The 27,550-nt window shown below is 35.4% G+C and overlaps 15 protein-coding genes and 1 non-coding gene across 16 annotated transcripts; 12 read left to right on the top strand and 4 right to left on the bottom strand.

Annotated features, from left to right (window-relative positions):
* Positions 1-243: 243 nt before the first annotated feature.
* On the top strand, positions 244-990 carry RMR1 (Rmr1p; the record flags this gene model as incomplete). The annotated part of the gene is made up of 1 exon (XM_003686597.1): positions 244-990. The coding sequence occupies one exon, from the start codon at positions 244-246 to the stop codon at positions 988-990; it is 747 nt and encodes a 248-aa protein (XP_003686645.1).
* Positions 991-1,517: 527 nt separating this feature from the next.
* RET2 (coatomer subunit delta) lies at positions 1,518-3,137 on the top strand (the record flags this gene model as incomplete). The annotated part of the gene is made up of 1 exon (XM_003686596.1): positions 1,518-3,137. The coding sequence occupies one exon, from the start codon at positions 1,518-1,520 to the stop codon at positions 3,135-3,137; it is 1,620 nt and encodes a 539-aa protein (XP_003686644.1).
* Positions 3,138-3,829: 692 nt separating this feature from the next.
* On the top strand, positions 3,830-4,627 carry PRE4 (proteasome core particle subunit beta 7; the record flags this gene model as incomplete). The annotated part of the gene is made up of 1 exon (XM_003686595.1): positions 3,830-4,627. The coding sequence occupies one exon, from the start codon at positions 3,830-3,832 to the stop codon at positions 4,625-4,627; it is 798 nt and encodes a 265-aa protein (XP_003686643.1).
* Positions 4,628-5,089: 462 nt separating this feature from the next.
* PDE1 (3',5'-cyclic-nucleotide phosphodiesterase PDE1) lies at positions 5,090-6,259 on the top strand (the record flags this gene model as incomplete). The annotated part of the gene is made up of 1 exon (XM_003686594.1): positions 5,090-6,259. The coding sequence occupies one exon, from the start codon at positions 5,090-5,092 to the stop codon at positions 6,257-6,259; it is 1,170 nt and encodes a 389-aa protein (XP_003686642.1).
* Positions 6,260-6,410: 151 nt separating this feature from the next.
* KGD4 (alpha-ketoglutarate dehydrogenase subunit KGD4) lies at positions 6,411-6,776 on the bottom strand (the record flags this gene model as incomplete). Its single annotated transcript, XM_003686593.1, has 1 exon — positions 6,411-6,776. The coding sequence occupies one exon, from the start codon at positions 6,774-6,776 to the stop codon at positions 6,411-6,413; it is 366 nt and encodes a 121-aa protein (XP_003686641.1).
* Positions 6,777-7,770: 994 nt separating this feature from the next.
* On the top strand, positions 7,771-8,301 carry BRR6 (Brr6p; the record flags this gene model as incomplete). The annotated part of the gene is made up of 1 exon (XM_003686592.1): positions 7,771-8,301. The coding sequence occupies one exon, from the start codon at positions 7,771-7,773 to the stop codon at positions 8,299-8,301; it is 531 nt and encodes a 176-aa protein (XP_003686640.1).
* Positions 8,302-8,447: 146 nt separating this feature from the next.
* RAI1 (decapping nuclease) lies at positions 8,448-9,581 on the bottom strand (the record flags this gene model as incomplete). The annotated part of the gene is made up of 1 exon (XM_003686591.1): positions 8,448-9,581. The coding sequence occupies one exon, from the start codon at positions 9,579-9,581 to the stop codon at positions 8,448-8,450; it is 1,134 nt and encodes a 377-aa protein (XP_003686639.1).
* A 1,452-nt stretch (positions 9,582-11,033) lies between these two features.
* TPHA0Gtrna6L lies at positions 11,034-11,116 on the top strand. Its single transcript has one exon. It is a non-coding gene; the product is annotated as a tRNA-Leu (tRNA).
* Positions 11,117-11,330: 214 nt separating this feature from the next.
* On the top strand, positions 11,331-12,521 carry TAD1 (tRNA-specific adenosine deaminase; the record flags this gene model as incomplete). The annotated part of the gene is made up of 1 exon (XM_003686590.1): positions 11,331-12,521. One exon carries the CDS (start codon positions 11,331-11,333, stop codon positions 12,519-12,521), a length of 1,191 nt encoding a protein of 396 aa, XP_003686638.1.
* A 290-nt stretch (positions 12,522-12,811) lies between these two features.
* KAP114 (karyopherin KAP114) lies at positions 12,812-15,880 on the top strand (the record flags this gene model as incomplete). Its single annotated transcript, XM_003686589.1, has 1 exon — positions 12,812-15,880. The coding sequence occupies one exon, from the start codon at positions 12,812-12,814 to the stop codon at positions 15,878-15,880; it is 3,069 nt and encodes a 1,022-aa protein (XP_003686637.1).
* Positions 15,881-16,257: 377 nt separating this feature from the next.
* Positions 16,258-17,145, top strand: BNA6 (nicotinate-nucleotide diphosphorylase (carboxylating); the record flags this gene model as incomplete). Its single annotated transcript, XM_003686588.1, has 1 exon — positions 16,258-17,145. One exon carries the CDS (start codon positions 16,258-16,260, stop codon positions 17,143-17,145), a length of 888 nt encoding a protein of 295 aa, XP_003686636.1.
* Positions 17,146-17,277: 132 nt separating this feature from the next.
* DUR3 (Dur3p) lies at positions 17,278-19,410 on the bottom strand (the record flags this gene model as incomplete). The annotated part of the gene is made up of 1 exon (XM_003686587.1): positions 17,278-19,410. One exon carries the CDS (start codon positions 19,408-19,410, stop codon positions 17,278-17,280), a length of 2,133 nt encoding a protein of 710 aa, XP_003686635.1.
* Positions 19,411-20,310: 900 nt separating this feature from the next.
* Positions 20,311-20,673, top strand: RPS20 (40S ribosomal protein uS10; the record flags this gene model as incomplete). Its single annotated transcript, XM_003686586.1, has 1 exon — positions 20,311-20,673. The coding sequence occupies one exon, from the start codon at positions 20,311-20,313 to the stop codon at positions 20,671-20,673; it is 363 nt and encodes a 120-aa protein (XP_003686634.1).
* Positions 20,674-21,474: 801 nt separating this feature from the next.
* TPHA0G03590 (haloacid dehalogenase superfamily protein) lies at positions 21,475-22,146 on the top strand (the record flags this gene model as incomplete). The annotated part of the gene is made up of 1 exon (XM_003686585.1): positions 21,475-22,146. The coding sequence occupies one exon, from the start codon at positions 21,475-21,477 to the stop codon at positions 22,144-22,146; it is 672 nt and encodes a 223-aa protein (XP_003686633.1).
* Positions 22,147-22,456: 310 nt separating this feature from the next.
* Positions 22,457-23,419, bottom strand: PRS3 (ribose phosphate diphosphokinase subunit PRS3; the record flags this gene model as incomplete). The annotated part of the gene is made up of 1 exon (XM_003686584.1): positions 22,457-23,419. One exon carries the CDS (start codon positions 23,417-23,419, stop codon positions 22,457-22,459), a length of 963 nt encoding a protein of 320 aa, XP_003686632.1.
* Positions 23,420-24,326: 907 nt separating this feature from the next.
* On the top strand, positions 24,327-27,482 carry TTI1 (Tti1p; the record flags this gene model as incomplete). The annotated part of the gene is made up of 1 exon (XM_003686583.1): positions 24,327-27,482. The coding sequence occupies one exon, from the start codon at positions 24,327-24,329 to the stop codon at positions 27,480-27,482; it is 3,156 nt and encodes a 1,051-aa protein (XP_003686631.1).
* Between the last annotated feature and the right edge of the window lie 68 nt (positions 27,483-27,550).

The following is a 27,550-nucleotide window of genomic DNA, read 5'->3' as shown; positions in this document are numbered from 1 at the left end:
GTTGGGGATGTGACCCGGGTTTACCTATATTTTTGAGGGGAGCCCTACAGAAAATGGTAGTGCCAACAAGATAGTTTGTTCGATTGTATTGCTAGGATGCATCATTGATATAATAATAACACTAGTTACAATTGTGTCTGTAAACATATCTGTAGTTGAATGGCAACCTGGAAGTTGTTAAATTTGGTTATATCAGCAGCTTTCTGCACCGTTCTGAAATAGTGACAAGACAATTAAGCAGCGATGAGCAACAACAACCTGGACGTTCAAGTAAGGTTAGAAGACACTGACGTGGTTGGTATTAAGCCAGATACGGAATCGCGAATTCAAGAAATTGAGGATATCGATGTAGACGTCGAAGAATCAGAGCCTATATATGCGACAAAAAGCGATGAATCTTTACAGTCCGACTCTTTGGTGAATGACGATTATGAGAATGAAGAGAATGCGATCAATGGAGTTGATATAAGTAGCATTGCTGCGCAGTTATTGCAAAGCAAGTCCTTACCGAAGATAGTAATCAGATATGAAAACACCGACTTCCTCTTATTCAATTGTGACGATTCGAATGACGAGGTGATATCGATACTGTGTGAAGATGTCAGTCTAGTGAATGCTGAATGTTTGGAGTTATTAAAACACATACGTCTATCGTTAGAAAGATATTATGGGAAACTTGCGTTTATGAGCAAAGAAATGTACTTGCATATCCCCTCCCTAGACTTGACAATAAACGAGGACAACCTTTACAACAATAAAATATCGATGAACGATATCATAAGTATATATGAGATTTTACGAGGACGGTCGTTGGACAGAAACGAAGCAAACGTCCCAGACCATCTCCTTGTGGAACTAAAACTAAGACAGCGATTCTTAAATCGCTACAATTCATTGGTTGAACTAACAGAAAACGACGAGGCTTCACTTTTAAACATTGTCCCTTTCTCCAATAACCAAAGCGATCCTGTCGTTCTCGAAGACGACTAATCACCCTCCCGTAAGCCAACCACCTACATACACGGATACATAAATGCACCTCCTTATATACCACCTGTAACACTACACCTCAAACCTTCATTCAGCTCATCGATCACCTAAACTCGTCCCAACGATAACACCAGAGTCGTCCACAGACCTTGGGAACCTTACACCAATTCCATTTCTTTCCAAGATCACTTCCAACGACAGCATTAACGCCCGAGGTCTCCTCTAAAAAATCTCAACACGCTGTTAACGAAAAGTCAACTTTCCAAACTTTTAAACATGTTTACAGTGTTGCATGGTTGTTAATGGGCTTAGGTTTTGGCAACAATTGAATAGTTAGATCATTGGAATAACGATTGTTGAAACTTGTTTGGTTTTTTGAAGATTGGAAGTGAATTTATTTGTGTTCGAGAGATTGGGCCCTTCGATAGTGAAACGTCGACTTAAAAACATACGCTAGGAAGAACGTATAATTTTTTTGAAGGCACTGTGTGTTTTTTATATCAATTCAACAAGAGTAACAAGCAAACATGGCCGTTTTAGCTGCATCTATTACTACCCGTAATGGGAAACCTTTGCTATCAAGACAATTTGTCGAAATGTCTAAGGATCGTGTGATGGAATTACTTTCCAATTTCCAAGGTTTAGTTGCTAACATTTCCTCTGACCATACTTATGTCGAAGATGAACATGTTAGATACGTTTACAAACCATTTGATGATTATTATTTGATTTTGATGACAAATCGCCAATCAAATATCATTCAAGATTTATCTACTTTGAATTTATTTTCTCAAACTGTCAATTACTACTTGAATAGTTTTGATGAAAATGAGATATTCGAGAATGCTTTTGAAATACTAAGTTCATTCGATGAAATTATCGTTATGGGTCATAAAGAAAATTTGACTATTCAACAAGTCAATAACTACATATCTATGGAATCTCACGAAGAAAGAATTCAAGAGATTATTGAAAAGAACAAAGAATCCGAAGCTAATGCTGAAAGAAAACGTCGTGCCAAGGAAATTGCAAGAAAGGAACATGAAAGGAAAATGGGCATGCCACCAAGTGTTTATGATATTGCTACTCAACAAAAGTTCTCAGCTAGTACTGATCCAAATGTTGCAAATGCTTACAACAGTTATTACAGTAATGCATCTTCTGCTGCCCAGCAATCATATTTACATTCACATCAACAACAAGAAACTCATATGGATAACATGGGAGAATCCAGATATTCTCAAATAAATCGTGGTGTTGGCAAAGGCATGCAATTATCAAAGGGTAACAAAGGCCCAGGGATGTCATCCATTCGTTCTTCAAATGCAGCTCGTCCAGCTTATCAAGAACCAGAAGAAGAAAAGCCTGTTAACAATGGTATCTTAATTACCATTAAGGAAACTGTCAATGCTGAAATATCAAGAGATGGTGCTATAACTTCTAGTGAACTAAAGGGTGTCATGGAATTACGTATCAACAAGGCTGAGTTAGGTCATGCTAAATTAACACTAACTGATAACGTTGATGTTACAGACAAAACCTTACAATTTAAAACGCATCCAAATATCGACAAAAACACATTTTTGTCATCAAAAGTATTGGGTTTAAGATCAAGTGATAAAACATTCCCATGTAACGATCAAAGTTTAGGTATCCTAAGATGGCGTAAAGTGGGTAAAGTCGATGATAAAGCTCTAATCCCATTAGATGTCTCCACATGGGTTTCACCATCGGAAGAAGCTGAAGGTGTGTTCGAGGTTACTGTAGAGTTCGAAGTTACCTCCACTTACAACAAACCATTAGAAAATATCATATTCACCATCCCAGTTGTCACCGACAATGTATCAATCAGCGAAGATAACAACGATGTCAATGCCTCCATCGCCGGTATCGACGACGAGCAAGGTATTTCCATCAAAGTGGAATCCATCCAACCTGGCTCTTCCGGTGTCTTTGGCTTCCAAATCGAAGCTGGTTTTGAAGATGCTATGTTCCCAATGAACGTCAGATTCCAACACAAGGGTGAAAACGAATCTGGTTTCACCAATATCAACGTCGCCAGCATCACCGCATCCACTGATGACGCCGTAGAATTACCATTTGATATATTGTCGACCTTGAAGGCAGAGGAATACATTATAGTTTAACGATAATATAAGCTATTAGAGGTAAACCAAAGAATAGAAAAAAAGTAAATTAGCCACCATAAGCTTTAATGTCCAACAGTTGATAGTATACAAATGGCACTCCTGCTGGATTTATCCCCATAAGTAAGATTTAATCTAATCAACTATATAAAGTTAGAAACACTCCTGTTGTATAGTAATATAAAATCATTTTTGTCATACGCTGAAAAGTTATTCTTGTCTGCAGAACAGGCACAATCAACTTCTTGGTGTCCTGAACAATGCTACCAACGGTTACATATCTCATCACTTCGAAGGTTCAACCATGATGGCTATGGTCATGTGGCTTATTTGCGGTTATTCGGGTAACTTTCTGCGCTTAGATTGTTTTGCCACCCTTCAAGAACAAGCGAATATTATAAAAGAACTAGTAACAATGATATATGCAAGCTAAAGTTTATCTTAATTGTTCCTTTGTTAATGGAGATTTGGAACTGGGGTAAGAAGCTGTTTGAAGTATCGACTGAACTGCACTTTTAATTGAATATCTGGAATCTTCTTCCTTTCGAAAAATTGCACTTTGACGGCGAGCTGAAAACACACTATAAACGGACGACTATTTTCATATCTTCTTTATTAAGGTACTTCTGGCTATTACACGCAGATATAAGATCATAAACACACACATACACATATATATATACACTGAGAAGATGAATCACGATCCATTTGCTTGGGGCAGACCATCTGATGAGACCTATGGACAATATAACCAGGCTATTGCCAATGCATCCAACTTCCCTAAGATGAACACTCAACAGCCAATTGTTACGGGTACTTCTGTTATCTCAATAAAATACAACAACGGTACAATCATTGCAGCTGATAGGCTAGGTGCTTACGGATCGCTTTTGCGTTTCACCGATGTTGACAGGTTATTCCCAGTAGGTAATAACACTGTTGTTGGTATATCCGGTGATATTTCTGACATGCAGCATATCGAAAAGTTATTAGAGGACTTAGAAACAGAAAATAATTACGACAACTCATACGCTGACGATGAAGAATCTTTGAAACCAAGTTATGTTTTCGAATATTTGGCTGCTGTCATGTATCAACGTAGATCCAAAATGAATCCATTATGGAACGCTATTGTTGTTGCCGGCGTCGAAAATGGTGAGCCATTCTTAAGATATGTCAACCTGTTGGGTGTCACGTATTCCTCGCCAACATTAGCAACCGGGTTTGGTGCACACATGGCCAACCCATTGCTGAGAAGAATCGTCGACAGAGACTCTGACGTTGAAAAGACCGACTTACAGACAGCCAAAAATGCTATACTAGAGTGTATGAAAGTACTATATTACAGAGATGCCCGCTCTTCAAGAAAGTTCAGTCTTGCTATTATCGATAAAGATCAAGGTCTGACTCTAGAAAAAGACCTTCAAGTAGAGAATATGACATGGGATTTCGCAAAGGATATCAAAGGTTACGGTACCCAAAAAGTATAAATAAAAAACATCATTGAACTTAACATACTAAATCGTATATAATATAAATAAATATATATGCGTATACTTCCAATAATATAAAACTCATCAAGACCATGGCTTCCATAATTAAATAAAATATCAAGATCGAAGGAACAACCTTTGTACCTCTCGGTCATTTAAGGAACAAAAATTGAAATGTTATCGATTATTTATAGATTGTGCATAACAGACAAACTTATTTTAAAATGATAATTGAATGACAGACAATCAAGGCTTTAGATGTATAGTCTTTGATATAGTTAGTTTTGTCCTAGTTTGATTAAAGTCTTCATTCCAGTTAAATTGAATGATAATTGCTTTTTTGAGACCAATTCAGTTATCGATTAATTGACTTTATTTTAGCAAATACAGAAAGTTAATTGAGATTAAAAAGGATTTAACACTTATTAAGTTGTGTTTCAGTCTCTAAACATAATATATATGGATAAAACCTTTGAAGTAACCATTTTGGGAACTTCGGGTGGCCCAATAGATGGAAATAACCAGAGTTTCATGGTACGACCTGCATTCAGTAAAGAATTAAATTCCATCAATGTAGATGGTGGAGTTGTAATCAGCCAGATAATAGAGTTAGTAAAATATATGAAGAGAAGTGTCATGAATATTCACGAGGGAAGCGATGGATTGGTCGAGAGTTTTTACGAGAATGACATGGAGCATGAACGGTTATTTACTAACCCATTCCACGATTGTCAAAAAGGTTTTGGCACTAACTTCATTAAATTAGTAATAGAGAAGTTAAATTTAGATCGAAGTAATATTGATAGCATAAATATTATGAGAGTGTCACTTCAAATATATGAGAAAATAAAGGAATATTATGTGACACATGCTCATTTGGATCATATATCTGCTATCGTTTTAAACACACCATATATATATTCCAAGGCGTATTCTAATAAAACCATGAAGATTTGTGGACTCCCATTTGTAATTGATGCGTTAGATGAGCATATCTTTAATGATAAGATATGGCCAAACTTGACTGCTGAAAAGGATGGAAGGCTAGAGTTAGTGAAGTTGGAGAATAAACAATGTTCTCAAATAAAAAGTATCCCGCAATTTTCAATTATTCCATTTACTGTCTGTCATGGGCAGTCAGTAAGTAATGAAACTGTACCTGTATACAGCACAGTATTTGTATTGAATGATAAAATATCTAACAATACTTTGGTTATTTGTGGCGACTTACAACATGATCCACCTACAGAACGGTTAAATAAGATCAGTAACGTATGGAAATATCTTGCTGATTATGTAAAGCCACAATCACTTTCTGGAATTATAATAGAATGTTCAAGTACATCAATTGTACGAGATTGCCAATTATATGGACATTTATCACCTCCTTTACTTATAGAGGAGATGATATCATTAAGAGATATGTATTGTAAGAAATATAATACAACAAAACCACTGATAGATAAGATTTTAAAGTTGAATCTTATCGTCACCCATGTGAAAATGGAAAATATGGACAAGGACCCTAGATTGATAATATTAGAAGAATTAAATGAACTCAAAGAAGCTCATGATATGACAAATTTACATATATCTATCTCGTTACAAGGATATACTTATTTACTGTAATACATTGTAAATATATTAGAATATGAAAATAACATTTAAATTATAACAAGAATATATGACGTTTTATTAAATAATGAAGTAAATAATTATAGTAAATCAATTAGCTTACAACGTTAATGGCATTTCAATGAAGTTAAATCCTAATGATATTTTACATGACACCTCCACTGTTGATACACTCTAGCTCTTTTTCTTCAATTGGTTTAAATCTGTATTTAGCAGGTAATTCTGCTATTGAACTAACTTCATTATTTTGTAATGGTCTATCGGTGAAAGAAATGGCTCCATCAGCGGTAGTTTTCGAAGCATGTTGTTTCTTGTAAGGGACCACTACAAACGGTTTCGAGTTCTTTAAATATTCCGCAGGATTTAAACAACCTTCACCACCGGGCACCAGACCATTGACAGTGCATGGATGTGGAAGTATTTCAATGGGGTGTTTTGTCACAGGGTGTTTTCCAAGGAACTTAATCATTGGAGTGTATGATTGAGCTAGTTTTGTTACAGTTTGGCGCATATTGTTCGATAGTTCAGTAGTTCGCAAGGTATTCGAGTGGTGCACAGATATGGAATCTTTAATGATATTGATTAAATATTTAAATCCTGACACTTTGAATAATTCAATTAAAAATATTCGTTACTATTTCAAATCAGGGGAAGTCGACTTTTGTAATACACACTTTAAGGGATTACAGCAGGTTTCTTTCTTAAGTAACGATAGCTTCTTTATCGTAAACATCGGAATGGAAAACGCAATATAGCAAATCTAAGTAACGCTACATCAGATGATATTATTTTGTTCAGCCTCTTATATAAAGATTTCTGATGAGCAAGTTGATGGTATATCTCTTATTACAAAGTTGATCATTGGACGATTCATTGAGCCTTAAAAGTGTGCTGTTCGGGTAAGATGCACTCTAGATGATCGATGGGAGGTAGCAGTATCTCAATGACTTGGACAGAAGGTTTCCAATGCTATTGACAGTCGAGAAAGTATGGGCCTTAGATACCTGTCTGTCGTAACTTCAAATCCAGATAAGCCAGGATCCTGAACGATGTTTTATTTCACGGTCCAGTGGGCCAATTGCGATCGGTGAGGTGGTTTCATGAACTGGCGTTGCGATGGAGTCGAAGTCAAGAGCCAAACCTACGGAACGCTACAAATCTAGACACAGCGAGTGTGTGACCGTTATACTCTCTCTGTTCAAAATAGTCTGTTGGTGAACTGATAGCTTCTAATTAACACCATTTATGCTATGCTCAGATCTGTTCCGATGTTTGTGTCTTGCAACTATTACGCGTCACGTGCTGGCATCGTTTTAAGGCGATGTCCTGAAACTTTTCAGGTCACCGACTCAACAGACCTGAAACTGCTATAAGTGAGTCGACAACGCAAGTCTAATTAGGCATATTAGAGTCATTTCAGCATTTTACAGCGAAGGCTAGTGCATGTGACAGTGGCCAGGCAAGTCTCAGAGAGAGAGAGAAAATATTCACAGAGAAAGTGGCAGATGGAACGGTTGCCAAGTTCTAGGATTGCACAAAAGCACAATGCTAAAGATTCACACAAACATACTTGGAACGATCCAGAACATGTGGGTAAGTTTATGCTTCTATTCATGTACATGTTCCTGATGGTAGGGTTTGCTGCTTCAATACTGTACTTTATATATATGGTGCGAATAGATGTGGACTATCGTCTACAACAGAGAAACATTCAGAATATATACAATTATGAGCAATGCAAACGACTTTACGATGAAAACGAGTGTTCTCCGGAGTCCCGAGTTCCAGCATTGGAGGCTCTTTGTGAGAAATGGCTGTCCTGTGCGAAAGAAGCATCCATAGACATTGGATCCGTTAATAATTCTGCAAAGCTTTGGGCTCAAACAGTAGGAGAAGTCATCAACGAATTCATGGATACAATTACACTGCGGTCCTTGGTATTCATATTGTTAATATTATCAGCATCAATATCCTTGATGAGATATTCTTATGGATCGTATCAAGTTTACTACTACGGGAAAGAGCATCTAGACTAATAGATATAGAAAAATAATCCGAAATCAAACAAACACTACGCATATATTCATATAGATAGACAATACAACAATAAATATTTTAGTGAGACCTCCACTTCTATATATAAAACTAATCTAGACTGATTATATAGTTTACTGAGCTCATTCTATTGAGTTCTCAATGAAGTTCTCCATTCTCTGAATTCGTTTGAAATAACAGTTTCTCCGTTTACTAAACCTTCATATTCATCTTCAGATGATTCAATTTCCGTTAATCTCAAGTGGTTATTTTCGCAAACTAATCTATAAGCTTTTGTAACAGAAGTATCCTCAGTTGGTATCATCTTCATTAACCATTCTGTAAACACACCGTACCATTTAATGGCATTAACACAGTTGCTGGCTAATGTAGGGTTATGATTTTTAAAGATCAATGGAATATCACTTGTAGCAAACTCTTCAATGGTTTTCAATAAATATTGTTCGTCTCTAAATCCATAAGTTATTCTTGTAATCCCTATCAGGAAACATTGTATCCATGTTTTGAAAAGCTTGTTTTCAAACTTCTTAGTATCGTTTATATTATTAATTGCAGCTGTGCATTTCAGCTCTATGTAATGTTGCAAGTTATCTTTTCCTTTTTCTTTGAAGTCAAATATGGCATCTACTTCTGCACCTAGAAGTATTTTACAATTGCCAACACCTGTCTTGACTACTGAAACGAATTCATCACCATGGCTTACAATTTTCTTTGGTCTTTTGTTTAATTTCGTTCTCGATACATATGGTAAAGGTTCCGGTAATGTACATAATGCTTCAAATTTATAACCGGTATATTCTAATGGCGTAACTTTTTCTGGCTTGGCGTTAACAGTGCTTACATCTTTTATAAACAATTGACCATCGAATAAAACAATTCGAAGATCAACCACATTATATTTTGAATTTGTCTCAAAAGAACTCATAATAAGTTTCCTAATAATCCCTCTAAATGTCACTATATCCACTTTCATCTTCTTATTTTTTTTCTGTTCATAGTCCTTAAGAGAACTTAACAACCCATGAAGAGTCGATGCATCTTTAAATTCGCTGTAATAATCCTTGAACTTCTTATAGCCCCCATTCAAGTCCAACCCTTTATCCAGATCGGCATCTGGTAAATAGTAATAATTCAAATTAGAATCGTCATTGACTAAAAATTCATCGTTAGATGTTCTTGAATAATATGTAATTTCCTTTGGTTTCTTAAGAGTGATAGTAGAACCGGTCTCTTTCACAAACAAATTTGAAGTAATAGCCATATTTGTATATTTAGCCCTCAATGAACAAGATGGACCTCCTGTTGGTGCAATTGGTGGATCTAACCATTCATAGATGCCAATAATGTTAATGCATCTTAGCTTGGTTTTACTCTTTTATAAGTATCATGAACTGAAAATTCGATGAGCGTTCGTTGTTGATGACCAAAATGGTAAGCAATAGAAACTAAACACAAAAGTACTACAATCAGAGCCAGATGGGACAAGAGGTAATGCAAGTTTGTGCTAACTAACCATGTGCGTAATATATAATAATATGGAGGCTTTTGCTGTGAGTATTCCAGGAGCAGTTGAGAAAAATCTGTCGCCAAAACGACGCACCTCTTGGCTTTCTTCGCCATACAATTGCAGACATCTACATACTAGCGTCTGCACGGACAGATTTGAACATTCTGTCACTGTGGGCGCCCATACAGAGTAATTGATGCTTTTCAAGAGATTTATTAAACAGCAGTAGTATCTGCAGTTAAATATCTTCAGCGCCGAGTCATGTACCATCAAATTCTCTGACGAATGGCTCATTGAAGCTGGCCTGATGGTGACTAGGTCGATTGATAACGGTTACTGAAGCGATGAGGAATATTCTAGCAACTAACAAATGTTGTGTATCACGATCGTTGACCATAATGCTTCGTAATAAATTTAATGTCGCCAATATATAAAAGATGTTGGTGAAACAAACTATTGTAATATGCGTACTATAATAAACAGATTTATGACAGGAATGTATATATGATAGATAGCGGATTTAAGACAGCCTATTATATTAGACGGATGGGAAGCGCTGATTCGAATCTTTATTATTATTTTATACAACAAAGCTTCTTCTTTTTATTATATAATATATGATATTGAATAAAATAGCTACACGATGACTTCAAATCCTAGATGAATAAATATCTCGTCTATTTATACTTTTAGTTCAGTTACTGTGGAGAAACAAGCTTACGTTAGTTAGAAGCAACGTTTAAGTTAGTGTCATTAGTCACTTTAGTTGCTTTCGAGTAGTCCATCTTCGTAATAGGTAAATAATCGATTGGTCTTTTATTAGTATATTTAAACAATTCTATATAGAGTCAGATGTCCTCTTAATATGTAAGCTATCTCATACTTGAGTGGACACATTACATGTTCAGTAATTCTCCTAAGACCGTTAGTTGTACTGTAAATATATGTTTATCACGTAGCCATTTACATTGTAGTGAAAATTTTTCATCTATCATCTGGAAGATTGTTCTAGAACATCCTTTCCATTAGTAAGTGATCAATTGTTTCTGGACTCAAAGTGTCATAAACACTTAGTTCTGTCACATACACTACAATAATTCTGACAAAGTCTGACAAAATGAGTTATACAACCATTCGTCTTAAGACAAGTCCTTGTTTCTAGAGAGTTACAGTAATCCTATAATGAGATTTTTACATAAAATAATTGGAGGGTTGGCCGAGTGGTCTAAGGCGGCAGACTTAAGATCTGTTGGACGGTGTCCGCGCGAGTTCGAACCTCGCATCCTTCAAATTTTTTGCTAATGCTCATCTCAAACTAACGTCAATAGTCTATCACTTATAAAATATAAGAACGTCAAGTAACTGATCCATTTACACGTCACTTCCTTAAATACAGCCAGATGTAACCCAGAAGCTGTTTGCTTTTACTTCATATTTTACTGGTATTGAGATAAAGTCTACTGACTTCAGAAATTAAAACCAGAGTGCACATGTTTCAAGAAAATGGCCGACAATGCAAGCCAGATAAGTAGAATTAGCGATAACTATATTGCTGAAAAAGTTTCTGCAACTGTCCATGGAGAATATTCCAAACTGAGACCTTCCTCGAAGCCTGTCATCAAATCAAATTCAGTACCTGAATGGACGGTGCTGGCTGGTATAATAGCTATTAACAATGAAACAGGCGAGTTTGAGACCATTGCAATCACAACAGGTGTGAAAGCTACTCCTGATGCTGACTTAGATAGATCACAAGGTAAAATAATACACGATTGCCATGCAGAGATCCTTGCTCTACGATGTTTCAATATTTTCCTTCTCGATACTATCAATAGAATCTCTAATCATGATGGAACTTCCAAGTTCGTACAAGTAACGAAGACTAACTCATATGAGTGGAATAAAAAATGGGATTTAGCTTTGTACATTTCAAAACTTCCTTGTGGGGACGCCAGCATGGATGACTTAATGAAGGTGGGTGATACAGCTGAATTCGAAATTACAGACGATAATCCATTGCAATATATTGACCCTAAAAACAAGACTACAATTAGAGGTAGATTAAATTACAAGAAACGAGATGTGATACGAACAAAACCAGGCAGATATGATTCAAAAATAACATTGTCGAAGTCATGTACAGATAAATTATGCATGAAACAAGTAATGGGTATCCTGGATTCAACTTGTTCTCTGCTCATGAAGGATCCTATATTCTTACAGTATATTATTATACCACGAATATCTGGCAAGGAATCCATTCTCAAACATGCATTTATAGATCGTCTTAGAGGGGGGAACTTTCCAGTTCAAGAGTTCAAGTTTATTTCTTGTGAAAACCACTTTATTGATGACAACCACGATACAACGATTGTCAGAGAACCTGCATTGGTGAACAGCATAAAAATATTCATGGATAATAATAGAGTGATGGAGCAAAGTATTATAAATGGGGTCAAAAATGGATTTTATTCAAAACCTAAAAAGCCACTGAGAAAGAATTGCGAACCCATTATAAGCAGATACTCTAAATGGAATCTGTTAAAGCAGATAGAATTTAATAGGGCAGAATTATTAAATGTATCCTACTTAGAATTTAAAAGCACTTTGACGAAGAGAATGACTCTACAGCAAGAGGTCAGGAGTTTACTGTCACCTGATGGGTGGATAACTACAAAGAAGGACGATTGTTAAATAACTACCACACCTAGCATAGAAGAAGCATATAATATTCTATAGTTATATACAAACTTCATCTCCCATTTACATTTTATATACCCTTTTTACGTGTTTTGAGCATCTCTTGTTGCCATTTATTGTACGCGTTGAATATTAATGCGATGTCCAACATCGATAAAGTTGCTTCAATTAATGATAAAAGAAGTTGATGTATTATTTATTTAAGTAAAGGTTTATACTGGTTCATAGATTGAACTAATCATTATATTGAAAAGTTAGAAGATAAAAGATTATAGTGTTTGAAGATGCCTGATGTGCATTTACTGATAGCCCACGCTCAATCTGCAGATAATAATGTTAGAGAAAATGCTGAATCTGAGCTACTGCAAAAATGTGATGAGAATGCTTCTGTTGTATTTAACTCACTAATTGAATTAGCAAATAATATAAATGAGCCATTATCGTCTAGACAATTTTGTATTTTATCTTTAAAAAAGTTAATAACGATGTACTGGAGCCCTGGGTTTGATTCTTATAGAGGTACATCTAACGTACAAGAAGAGACTAAGGAATTTTTACGTGATTCTTTGCTGAAACTATGCCTTAACACAGAACAAGATTCTAAAATTAAGAGCAGTTCATCTTATTGTATTGTACAAATATCTGCTATTGATTTCCCGGATTTATGGCCAAACTTATTGGTGGTTATTTACAATGCTATTTTAAAAGACCACTCCATCGAAGCAATGTCTCTACTGAATGAAATTTATGACGATGTCATATCAGAAGAAATGTTCTTTGAAGGTGGTGTAGGTGAAGAAACTATTAAAACCATCTTTGCTATTTTCACATCTCCAGAAACAAATATTAAAGCAAAGGTAGCTGCTTCCAAATTATTGCATTCAACTGTATTACAAATGTCAATCTTGGATAATAGCATGTCTTTTAAGAGGAAGGACTTTGTTTCTCAGTGTATTACCAAATTACTGGATATTTTGCTGACTATTTTGCCACATTTAGACGTAAACCAATCCGAGGATGCACTACAACTAAAAACTAACTTTTATGAAGAACTAACAACCATTAAAACCGAATTTCCTAAGAAACTTTTTCATAACTCTTTGGTAACCAATTTTAAAGCAATATCATTGAAAGATTTGGAAATTATAGGATCTTCGTATTTACAATTTATAGATAGCGATGCCTCTGGATCACAATTGCAACTGATTAATGAATATGGTGTCCATTTAATAGACTTCATATCCTCTTTGTCAGTCCAAGGCTTTGACAAGGTAGATTTGACTAGAATAGTCTCATCTTTGGTTATGCTATGTTGCTTGGATAATAACACTTATGAATCATGGGAGAGTGATTTCAATACTTTTATTTCAAAGGAAGCTGGATTACTGGCAAATTATACAATTAGGGATCAAACTATGCAATTTTTTTCTGATCTTGAAAAGCCAACATATTCAATTGCATATGGAATAATTTTAGAGGAACTTAATAAAAGCATGGAGAATTACAATAATTGGAAATTGCAGGAATCATTATTATATACACTCCAAAGCATTATTTCAAGCGAAGAAGAATTTAATTCTGAGTTATTAGGTTATACTGAAAATGTTCTAAATTCGTTAGGCAAACTATTGATGGATCCAAGTAGCAATATCATGGTGAAATCTAGATGTTTATTACTATGCCCAAAATATCTTGAAAAATTCATGGAATCATATACTGCTGTGAAACCTATGACTAAAGAACTTCTATCTACGTCCTTGAATCTCTCACTAAACACTTCTAGTGAGATTCTCAAGAGTTCGATGTTAATTGCTTTTTCCTACTACGCTAGTTATGCTGATCTGTCATCCGTTTTAGGGTCTGCGGATTGTATATCAATTCAACAAGGACTCTTAAAAATTATAAAAGATATTGCTAATGATGCTGAAGAGGATACATATGCTATTTGTGTAGAAACAATTAGTAATGTTATAGATAATAACTCTTCTGGAACTGGTTCTGATGAAGTCAGAGATAATGAATTTAATATACTGTTAGAAATATCATTTAAAGATCCTGGGAATATCCAACTTTCTGTAGAATCGCAGGAATGTTTAGAAAAATTATTAGATGGAATGGATATTAGCTTATATATATATTACGCTGAAAAAGTTATTCCCTTATTAATAAAAATAATTGCAGACCATGCTTCAACAAATTATGATTACTCTCCATTGTTATCACTAACCTTAGATTTTTTGATGACATTTATGAAAAAAAAACCTGTTGATTCAACTCTTCCTGTAGAAATATCCAAATTAGTATTTAATCCGGTATGTGAAGTGTTATTATCATCCAATGAAGAGGAGACTATCCAGCTGGCTACTGAGGCCTTCAGCTTTCTGGTATTTAACTCTGATGTGTCATTAATGCAAACTGTTTTGGAGAATATTGTCAATGTTTTAAGTAAGTTGTTATCGCTAAATATTTCTGATACGGCAGCAATGAATGTGGGTACCTTAATCATTACAATTTTCAGCAAATTTAGCCAACAGATTCAAGAGTTATTACCAGCTATTTTACAAGCTACAACCCAAAAGTTTGTCAATGCTAAAAATATTATCACCTCTCAAAATCTATTAATGGTTTTCTGTTTTCTAATATGCTCAGATCCACAACAAACAGTCGATTTTCTATATAATTTGTCTCTAGAAGATCAACAAGAAGAAAATACACTAACTCTTGTTCTCAAAAAATGGTTAGAGTTATTTGACATCATAAGAGGTGAAAAACGTATAAAGGAGAACATAATTGCATTAAGTAAAATCTATCTTTTATTGGATAAGCGTATTGAATTAGTTATTGTCAATGGCGATATTATTCCTTATAGTGGAGATAAAATTATAACAAGATCAATGGCAAAAAGCATTCCAGATCAATTCACTCAAATGCCTATTTATGAAAAGATCGTGAAATTGTTTTTAGGTGAACTTGCATCTCAATCCAAAAATATATCTGATGCAAACTTACATAGCATTGATATTCAGAAGCTTGCACGTGCTGAAGAAAACCAAGTAGAACAAAAACTAGACTCTAGTGAAGATGATGATTGGGAGGATGTCGAAGATGTTTTGGACTATGAGAAACTACAAGAATACGTCGATGACGACGATGATGAATTGGCTAACTACACATCCGACGAAGATAATGACACACCTACCGGTCAAATCATAGGTGATATCAATCAATCAGTGTCTGAGCTGATTATTAACTTCTTCAAAGAAGTTACATCGAAAAACATAAACTCTTTCCAGGATATTTATAGCTCTCTTTCTGAAGATGAAAAAAAGTTACTAGCTAATGCACTTGTATAATTCAGTCACTCAATCAGTATTAATATATATTTAATTTCTATATGGCGATAGTCCAAGTATGTATAATACGCATATTAATGCCAATGTCAAGTGTGATACTCAATACTTCTAGTATAGGATACTTAATTAATCATGTATTCCAATCAGATCTCTTGAATTGCTGTCATCGGAAATCGTGTCACCGCGGTTTCTTCGGCATCTTGTCCATAACCATTCGGTGACTACAATATAAGATCTCTATTTTAACAACCCTTCTATTACAACAACAACGTTAACAAAAATTAATATAGTGGCCTAATATTATGCTTAGAATGATATATACACTTCCTCAACTGTTAAGAATATCAGGAATTAAGGACTGCTAGTAAAATAGAAAAATGAGTAGGTTTCAAAATTTATTACCTGTAATTGGTGCCTGGAAGCAAGATATTACAAATTGGATTCAAGAAGATATACCTTCCTTTGACTTTGGTGGCTATGTTGTTGGTAATAAAATGTCAACTGCAACTTTATATTGCAAACAAGACGGGATTTTAGCTGGTATCCCTTTTGCTCAGGAAGTCTACGACCAATGCGGGATAACTGTCCAATGGTTATTTGAAGAAGGCACTAAAATTGATGTTTCTAAAAGTGGATCCCTAAAAATTGAGGTTGCAAAATTAATAGGTCCAGCAAGGAATATATTAGAGGCTGAAAGGCTATCACTTAATATTTTAAGTAGGTGCTCCGGTATTGCTTCGAAATCCAACGAAATTGTTAATGCTGCTCGTAAATCGAATTATAAGGGGATTATTGCAGGAACTAGAAAGACAACGCCAGGATTAAGAAGGCTAGAAAAATATTCAATGATAGTTGGTGGTTGTGATACCCATAGATATGATCTTTCTTCTATGGTGATGTTGAAAGATAACCATATCTGGTCCACTGGTTCTATTAAACAAGCTGTTACCGATGCCAGAATTGCATGCGGATTTGCAATAAAGATCGAGGTTGAATGCCAATCAGAAGAGGAAGCTAATGAAGCAATTAATGCAGGGGCTGATATTATAATGTTAGATAATTTTACTAGCGAGGAACTTCAAGTTTGTGCTAAGAATTTGAAAGAAACTTGGCTTAATAAAAAAAAATTTGTTTTAGAGTGCAGTGGAGGATTAACTTTGGCTAATATTAATGACTATATTTGTCATGATATCGATATTTATAGTACTAGCTCTATTCATCAAGGTGTTGAAGTAATCGATTTTTCATTAAAAATTGATCATTAATTAGAATCATTAAAACAAATTAAAGTTTTGGTCAAATTATAAAAATTGTTCTCAAATTGTAAATTTCAATATACTCGATATTTTTAAAGTTGTATAGTTAAATATATTTAAAAATTATATAGATTAAGAATCTTAAAATGGTGTTTGAGTTTGTTCCTTCGATGTATCTAGTTGCTCGTGCTCTGACTCTTGCCACCTCCTCACTTTATATGACTGGCCAGAAATATCCCAGTAAATACCACGAAAGGTGGTATAAATGCCATGCCTACCTTCCCAAATAGGGTAGAAGCATACACAGAAACTGCTTATAAAAATCCATATTATCATTACAACAACCCAACCAGTAAAGAACTTTTTACTGAAAATATAACCTGATCCATACATTGGCATTGGCCAAACTACTAAAAATGCTAGTGCAAAAAATACACAAAGAAAGTATGCAACCTTCAAACCTCTCTTTAGTTCTTGTTCCTCTAGCACTTTTTCATCATCATTTATGGTCTGTTTAACTACATCAGCAATACTGACTACTGACGTGCTCGGTTCAATTCCTTTCTTATCATCTATGCTGAACTCCATTGACTCATCAGTTTCTGAGCAAGAATTCTTTCTTATAATGACTGTAGAATTACTCAATTGTTCTGACAATTCTAACTCATCAGTGTCATCTACCCTTTTAATTTCTTTCAGACGCTCCCAATCAAAATCTTGCAGTTTAAAGAGGTAGGTCAGAAGAGGGATAAATATGCATGGAGATAACAGTGCAACTACATTACCTGTTAGCATTGGGTTGTCTTCGAATGTTGTAGATAGTGTTAAATGTTTAAATAAAGATTTAGTACTTACTAACCATGACATTATTGCCAACGATGTCCCTAAAATTGGCGTCACAATTACTGCAATTTTATTTTGACCTCTCCATACTAATGACAATACCACTGGTAATACTGCACTTGAGATAATAATACCCATTAGTTCGTATAAATAACCGACACTAATTCCTGCTTTACATAGACCTGCACTGAATGCACTCATAGCAACACCAAAGACTATGCAAGCAATGTGAGAAGAGAAAACTAATGTTTCACTGTTTGCTGTTGGCTTAAAATATGGCTTGAATATGTCATATGTAAATACAGAAGACACTGAAATTAGTTCAGCAGACATAGCAGAAGTGACAGCCATAAATATCATTAATAGAGTTGCTACTGCACCTCCTTTACCCATTACAGTAATAGCAGCTGCAGGCAATACGAGACCTTCACTTACCTGCTGTGCAGATAATGGATCTGGAAAAGTTGGAAAAGTTGGCAATGTTTCAACTGCGAGACAGGCAAAGCCCATAGTCACAGATAATAAACTTGGGATAGCAAACCACGATAGACCACCTATCACATAACCTGGGAGAGCAGCTACTGGAGAGGCAGAAATTGCTTTATTCCAATATCCATTATCGAGAAACACTGTTCCGAAGTTTCCAACCAGGTTAATAACTAAGAATATTCCTGCCGATCTTGATTTCATGGTCATATACTCACCATCTTGGTTTCCACTGACTGGGTGCCTTTTCGCAGCTACACGTACCAAGTCATACACTTTCCCTGGGGAGCCTAAAATGTCACTATGTGCAAACACCTCGAAACTGAAGTACATGGCAATTCCAATAATAACACATGTATGGACAAAGTCAGTCAAGAATGTTGCTTTAATTCCTCCAAATAAAGTGTAGAAAACGACACCAATTGGCAGAAGAAAACATGCAGCATACATATTCATTCCACATATCTGACTGAACACTTCTGCACCGGAAGTTAAAAGCATAGCCGTTACTAATATATTGGTAGCCAGTGCATAAAATATATAGACACAATGTGCAACTTTACCATATCTCTTCTGCATAATCTCCAGATATGTGTGTGCATTAGGAGCTTTTTGTTTAGTCTTTATTGCTAGTATCGCGAATGCCACTATTTGGAAACAAGCACCAGCTGCATATGAGTACCCGCCCAACATTCCATCGAGTTGCTTTGCTGATGATGTAAGTAGAGTAGATGACCAGATCCAACTTGAAACGACAGCAGCGGCCACCAAGCCCGTCTTGACACTTCTTCCGGCTGTGGAATATTCTTCTGCACTAATGACTTCTTTCTGGTAACGCCTTAACATGATGGTGGTCATCACCATTCCTACTGCAAAAACAGCACCTAGTCCTAAAATGATGGCGTATCCAGCACCTTGAGGCAATGGAGGTTTAAATTCTCCCATAATCGATATATGTATTTTTTAGGTTTGATTCTGTCGCACAGCACTAAAGAAAGAGATCCATTAGCAAGCACCCAAACTACAAACAAGACAATAATAGTGCTCCTTATATAAGTGGATTCCTGGCAACAATTACCTCCAGCAATCACGAATCAGTTGTTCAAGAGTTAGCAATTGCAACATACTGTTATCAATATATCTGCTACAAAATATTGTGCAATACATAGTTGCACCACATGAAGTATGTCAACACATCCTTATCACTATATTGAAAGAAATGTAAGACCATCTTAAGAAAACAATTATATCTCATTCGTAACTTCTATCACAAACCAAATAGTAATGCATGCAGCCACTGTGCAATTGACTTATCAGTTTAGCTTCTTATCAACCTTCAATTCTGCCACCATACTTTTCGAAAGTTGCTGTTAGTTGATAAGAGATACCGATTTAGTCATCGACATCGCTGTGTCACAATCGGGAACGCAAATTTGTAAGTGACTGCAAATATATAAACACCCAGACACCTAAACGTTTCAATTATTTTTTTAATTTTTCAACTTTTTGCTTTTTTTGCGATTTTGTCTGTTTTCGAACTTTTCAAACGACGCAGATCAATTTCTTGAAATTTCAGCTCATCTCATCTCATCTCGATTCTGAACTTTCTGACCTCTCATTAGTGTGCCATCTCTGTAGTTAATGAACTTCAGATAGTGGGACACTAGAACTGCATCAGTTTGTTCTAGTGCTGTTGTTTAGTCAGTACGTTCAGTGTCTATTCGAATGTAGACATGTGTATATAAAAGTGTATAAGTGCTTGAAAAGATGTTACTGTTCTAGTCGATAGTTTAAGTTATATTCATTGGCAAGAGAACCAACATAACACAAAAAGGTATATTAAAAATGTCTGACATCCAAAAGGAAAAAGTTGAAGAACAAGAACAACCACAAATCATTAAGATTAGAATCACTCTAACTTCTACCAAGGTTAAGCAATTAGAAAATGTTGCCAACAACATTATCAGAAACGCTGAACAACACAGATTAGTTAAGAAGGGTCCAGTCAGATTACCAACTAAGGTCTTAAAGATCTCCACCAGAAAGACTCCAAATGGTGAAGGTTCCAAGACTTGGGAAACTTACGAAATGAGAATCCACAAGAGATACATTGACTTACAAGCCCCAGTTCCAATTGTCAGAAAGATCACCCAAATCACTATTGAACCAGGTGTCGATGTCGAAGTTGTTGTTTCCAACTCCGCTTAAATGTTTTAATTTTGGAAATGTGTAACTCAGTTACTACTATTTTTATAAATTATCACATTTAAATCCAGAAACAATTTTTTCCTTTTGAGTCTTTCTACCATATATTCATCTATACTCTTAATTGAGTTTAAAATGAATGATAACACTGAATGCAGCTAATCTTTTGACCCACTCTAGGTCTCACAGTTTTTAATATACCTCTGTCTTACTATCAGTGGTTAAACAAATTGCCAAAAGGTAGTTTAACTATTCAGTGAATCATCATCTCATAGATATTTTATATGTAACTTTTTAAATTTATTTAGCGTTTAATGAAGGATTTCCTTGAAAAGATTTTACATTTTTATAGGTAGATAAACTGAATGCAGAATGTGCTAGAGGTATCAGTATATGAACGCATGTGGTCCTTCTCTTATCCACCTTTGAGTATACCATTATTAGAAACATCACTACGTGGAACAATTTAGTCATAATCCTTCCCAGGACTATTTTAGTGAAAGTGACGAAATGACCTATGACGCTCGATAAAATATTTAAGATCTATAAATATATAAATGATACTATATACTCTGATAAAGAAGGCACATTTAAAGGAGTTCCAACTTTTGAGCATTTTATAAAGAAACATAAGCAGTACCTTCACAATGACCATTCCAAATGAGTATGTATAATGCATTGTAATTAATCGATTTGCAAGTTGAAAGATTTCTTTGAACTGTAGCAGAAATATGTCTATGTCTGGATTCCGTTTATTAACAAAATTTGACCGTTTTAAAAAGAGTTAGAGCATGTTTATTTGACATGGATGGACTTCTGTTAAACACGGAAGATATCTATACGACGTCAACAAATATAACTTTAAAACAACATGGGAAGAAACCGATGACATGGGATTTAAAAATACAGTTACAAGGTTTACCTGGACCACAAGCATCTGCTAGAGTAATTGAACATTATGATTTACCATTGACTCCAGAAGAATACATGAAAGAAAGTGCAGAACTACAAAAAGATCTATGGGCCACATGTGCATTTTTACCAGGTGCATTAGAGTTATTGAAGTATCTAAAATCAAAAAATATCCCAATAGCATTGTGTACCTCCTCTAATAAAGCCAAATTTGTTGGAAAGACTAGTCATTTAAAAGATGCCTTTGCTCTATTCGATGCTATTGTTACAGGTGATGACCCAAGAATTCCAGAAGGTAGAGGCAAGCCTTTCCCAGACATTTGGCATACGGGTTTATCTGATTTGAATAACAAGTTTGGCACATCAATACTTCCAGAAGAATGTATGGTATTCGAGGACGGGATCATAGGTGTCAAAGCAGGGATAGCTTTTGGTGGACACGTTATATGGGTCCCGCATCCTGAGGCGATAGAATTCCTTCCTGAACCAATCACTATCTTAGAAGACAAAGGTGAAATGCTTACATCATTGGCTAACATAGATTTAACTAAATATAGCTTGTAACATGAAAAGAGGTCCATGCACAGGCTAAAAATCCTGAGCAACGATAAACTGTACTCGAAATGAGTATGAATTTCTTTCTTAATGCCTGTTATGAATCATATTAATTATAACATATGGTGTGTAGATGTTTAAGATAATTTCTATATATCAATATTTAAATTAAGCTGCCATACATTATTATACTTTTTGATTGATCCTTTACTGTTTATGTCTTTTATAATTCTAAGTAGGTAAGATGCATCTTGTATGTGCAAGATGCATAATATAAGAATTATGGGAGTGTTTCTATGAAAGTATGACTTTTTATATACTATAGAGGATAATGTTTGAATAAGTAGGAAATACTTTCACCATTATGCAAACGACGTATACTTTCAGCCAAAACACCACTAATATCTATAATAGCTAACTTAGGACACATTCTCATCTTAGCTTCGAATGGTACTGTGTTAGTGCAAACAACTCTATCTAATTTAGAATTGTTAATGTTATTAATAGCATTACCGGATAAAATACCATGGGTCACTATAGCAATGACAGATTTAGCTCTGTTATCTAGTAAGACTTCAGCAGCCTTAGCTAGGGTACCACATGTATCAGCCATGTCATCTACGATGATACAAACTTTATCAGTGACATCACCGACTAAAACCATACGAGAAACTTCGTTAGCACGAGCCCTTTCTTTATGGATTAATGCAAAATTTAGGTCTAAACGATCGGCTAAAGTTGCAGCACGTTTAGCACCACCGGCATCAGGAGAGATGATGATAGCCTCAGAAACGTTGACGTTCTCCTTGATGTATTTAACGACACTTGGCTCGGCATACAAGTTATCTACAGGCACGTCGAAGAAACCTTGGATCTGAGAGGCGTGTAATTCCATGGTGATAACATGGTCACAACCGGCTGTGGTCAGCATGTCAGCCATCAACTTAGCAGTAATAGGAGCACGAGATTTATCCTTTCTGTCTTGTCTAGCGTAAGGAAAGTTTGGAATGACCGCGGTGATTCTTCTTGCAGAGGCAGTTTTAGATGCATTGATCATGATCAACAACTCTAGAATTCTGTCATTTACATCACCAGCACCGATCTGGGTAAGAATGTATATGTCTTGATCTCTCACAGATTCACCAATGGAGAAAGTAACCTCACCGGTGGGATCTCTTTTCAACTTACTATCAGTCAACTTCATTCCCAGTCTCTTCGAGACCAGCTCCGCAAGACCCCTGTGAACGTCAGGAGCTAACAGCTTAATCGAATTGTTTGGCATTATATTATTAACAAAAGATTCTCCTTAACACAAAACTGCAATAGTAATCCTTAAATGTACCAAAATCAAACTCCTTTTAGTCGTTTGTATACCTGAGATAAAGTCGTCAAAAGCGTTTGTTTGTGGCTCCCTGTATCTGGCTGTTTCGAAACCTCCAAGCCATACAGAAAGACGTTACGCTTGAAATACACAACATATAAACAGATCACTAGTCATCCTCATATCCCAATCAGATTATTAGATGACCTTCATCCTCAATCAGTATTCATGTATTATTGGTCTCATCAACAAAGTTTAAAAAAAATTTTCAATTTTAAAGTGAAATTTCAATGCCTCGGGGACGTTAATGAGGTGGTGGAAGTGTCAGTAAATAGAGCAAACCAAGATGATGCCAGTTGCAGTTTGGATGGAAGAAGAGACGGCAAGGGCTTGCACATTATAGAGCCTTATTAACGAGTTGCCTTCTTCCGTACGTTTTTGACATATTTGGACGAGATTGTGGTTTCTTACCGTGGTGAGACTAAAGTGGTTCGTCGCAATCAAAATGCAAATAAGCAGAGACGACTCTGCGTGTCAAGGTGACGGGCCAGCTGCATCTATTGTGTGGTCCATAACAGCCACTACTACACACGCACATAGTATTGATCTATATTAGAATTTCGTTCAACTTAGCCGGCCCTGGGGGACAGAAACTGTTTCGAGTGACATATTTCGCAGGGCGCTACCACTCTTTTTGCCTTTGTCATCAATCTTCGATTCGAAATTGAACATCTCTCGACCTTTGCACTCACTGGTCATGTTGACTTCTATAAAAGAAGAAGGGCTTGTTCATACTATCGAGGATCCGTGAACCTCTGGATTGCCGAGGGTTACGTGACAAGTTACCAGAGTGGCCAAGTTCGTACGAATGAGCAGTAGCAATTCCCAAGCTTTCCGAGAAATACGGCAGTTATGTGTTGCTGTCTCGAAGTTTGCATTTGTTGAGAATAAGGATTTTGTAGAGGCAAATTCTGGTTTAATTGATGCGTTGAGGGCGCTAAATAGCAAGTTGAATGAGTTTGAATATACAGATTTGTCTCCTAAGTTCGCTGACTATGTTTTCGTTCCCATTGCGAGCCTGTTGAAACAGTTGACGTTGGGGATCTTGGAGACTGAATATGTACTATCGATTATTACACACCTTTTGCGCCTGTGTTGGTTTGAAACTAGTACATTTCCAAAGGACTTAGCAAAGCAATTGTTTCCTGTCCTCACATTTTTGATCGGCAAGGACACAAAGAACGAAGCTTTGCAAAATATGTCTGATCACTATAGATCCATAAGTTTGAAAACCTTGCATCAGTTCTTCAATTCATTGAAAAATCAAAGAGATTATTGTAATACCTTTTTTACTATAGAAAATAAAGAGATACTACCGAGTCTGGGGCATTCGATTACAATTATATTGGATATTTTAAAACTATCAGAGAATAATCCTGAGAGTCAGCTCATCGCGTTAGATTCTTTGAACATTCTGTTCAAGGACATAATTGCTGATGGTGAGGTCCTTTCCTTTGTTCTACCTGGTAATCTATCTGTTTTTGCAAGTATATTAGCGAAACCTGGAATGACGATTAACTATAACATAATAATATCCACGCTAAAAGTAATGAGATTACTGTTGGTACTTGTTTATGATGACTATTCATTAAAAGTAGAAAAATATGAAACAGGTTCGTTGGAAAAAATAACAGAGCTAATAGATGATGACCTCTCCATATCACCTGAGGAACTCTTTGAGAATCAGTCCATTGTTATTAATGAAGACAAATTAAAGGAAAGAAAAGTCCATAGAACAACAAACTGGCTTCATGCTACTTCATCTCAAGTCAAACGTTTTTTAAACTCATTTTTACCCAAACTAGTAAAAAGAAAAAACGAATCTATAAACAAGGAACTTGACTTTTTTGCATCTGACTTATTACTTAACTGTAGATTATCTCTCTCAGTATGTGCATCTGAACTAATTTCGGTATTGCTAGATATTAGATCGAGTAATCTGTTGACACTTGGTATAGATATGACTCTGTTAACGAAGATTGTTGAAGAAAAGATTTCAAAAATAACAGAAATTGTTAAGTTTGAAAAGTTACAAGAGCTAAAAAGTCTGGAGTATGGTTTACTGGTTTTAGATCAAACCGAAGATGTAACTTACTTAATATCAAGAGCAATTGACGCACTTATCGATGTTTTAGATGATAACGAAATTCAGTATAGGATGAGGAGAGAAGACATTAAAATAGTAGAAAAGAATAATATCATTAGTCTCAATAATATGACTTTCAATAATCTAGTCAGTACAGAAACTACATTGCTCCCCAGTCTTTCTAAGGAAGTTGAATTCAATCTTTCTGCCATTTTAACTGGGTTTGGTTCAATGTTGAGTAAGAATAATTCATTAATAGAAGAGGTGGAAAGAATATTTGATACCTCAAATAATAGAGGCACTTTAGCATTATGGGTAGCTACTAATTTATCTTCAAATATGGAAAATTGTGATACTAATTCAGACCTTAACCTCTTCCTTGATTTTAAAGATTCAAATGAAAAGGTTGGGTCTTCTGAAGCTAAGTTTACAATTCTGGAACAATCTTATGAATTGAATAGAAAAATTGCTATGGAAATTGAAAACAATGGCCTCAATAAAAAAACTGAAAATGATATGTGCATTATATTAAACTCGATAACTGTCGTAAGTAACTCGATGAAAGGTGATTTTGAAAGTGAACTTATTGATTATTTATATATAGTAATCGATTCATTGGCATCATCTTCTTCGTTGGTGAGGGAACGTGCACAAATATGTGCCACTGTTTTAGCAGATAATTTATATGGTGGTTCAGTAACAGATTTGATTGTAACCAATGTTGATTATTTAGTTGAATCGATATCTTCAAGATTGAATTTAGGTATGACACAGAGAGTCAGTACCATTCTTATGGTAATATGTAATCTTTCTGGTTATAAAATCATTACAAATTTTACTGATGTGATTGAGACAATATTCAAACTGTTAGAATATTATCACGGATATTCTGATTTATGTTTACAGTTTTTTCAATTATTTGAGGTAATCACACTAGAAATGAAAAAGGAGTATCTGAATTCGAATTTAGAAAATCATAAATTGAGCAATGAACATTTGGTTACTGGCGCTTATGCTCCTTGGGGAATCTCATCTGTTCAGCAAATACTATATGTTTTAGATAAGGATACGGATCCACTTAAGGAAGAAGAATTCGATGGATTAGATGAACCTAAAAATTTCCAAGAATATTTTGACTCAAAGTTAAGAGAAGCGGACAGCGATGATGAATTGTCAGAGGGGGAAGAAAATATTGAAGAGGAATTGAAAGATGGAGGTAAAAATGAAAATCCTGAGGATGATGCTGAAAAATGGATTTCTCCAATTCCTCGTGATTCTTATAGAATCTTACTGAAAATTATTGGTTATTCAGACAGATTACTGACACATCCCTCAAAACCATTAAAAATCCAGGTATTGTCAGTAATTAAACTGATTGTTCCGATGCTAGATACCCAGCATGACTCCCTGCTTCCCCAAGTTGCCAAAATATGGGACGTGCTTATAGCCTGTGTCCTCGATTCAGATTTTTCCATTACCCAAGCTGCATGTGAATGTGTTAAAGTCATAATAACTCATTCAAAAGATTTTATTACCAAACGTTTTATTGAACTATGGACTACGTTAAAAGATAAGTCGACGCTGTTACGGAGCCTTTATTTGAGCAGAATTCAAGGATCAGATTCCAGCACAAAGTTAAACGAACATCCATCTATTGAAGTAGTTCTCCATCAAAAATTCCCTCCTGTCACAAGACGTGCATTAATTAGTTTGTCGGAAATGCTGATAGAAGGTATATGCATTACAGAAATGGTCCTTTTGGACTCAACTTTAATAGAAATGGTATATTGCTGCATACAGGTGATTCCAAAAGAATCCATCTCAAGTAGATCTCTGGTATTGGGCGACGCAGTCTGGACAATAGTAAACAAGTACTAAATGACAAGCATTGTCAAATTTATTTGAAGTATATACATAATTTTGTAATCCATTAGTCACGTCATCAT

The sequence above is a fragment of the Tetrapisispora phaffii genome, chromosome 7, assembly GCF_000236905.1.
Source record: "Tetrapisispora phaffii CBS 4417 chromosome 7, complete genome".
NCBI lineage: Eukaryota > Fungi > Ascomycota > Saccharomycetes > Saccharomycetales > Saccharomycetaceae > Tetrapisispora > Tetrapisispora phaffii.
The sequence above is the reverse complement of the archived record's forward strand: the minus strand, read 5'-3'. Positions and strand labels throughout refer to the sequence as shown.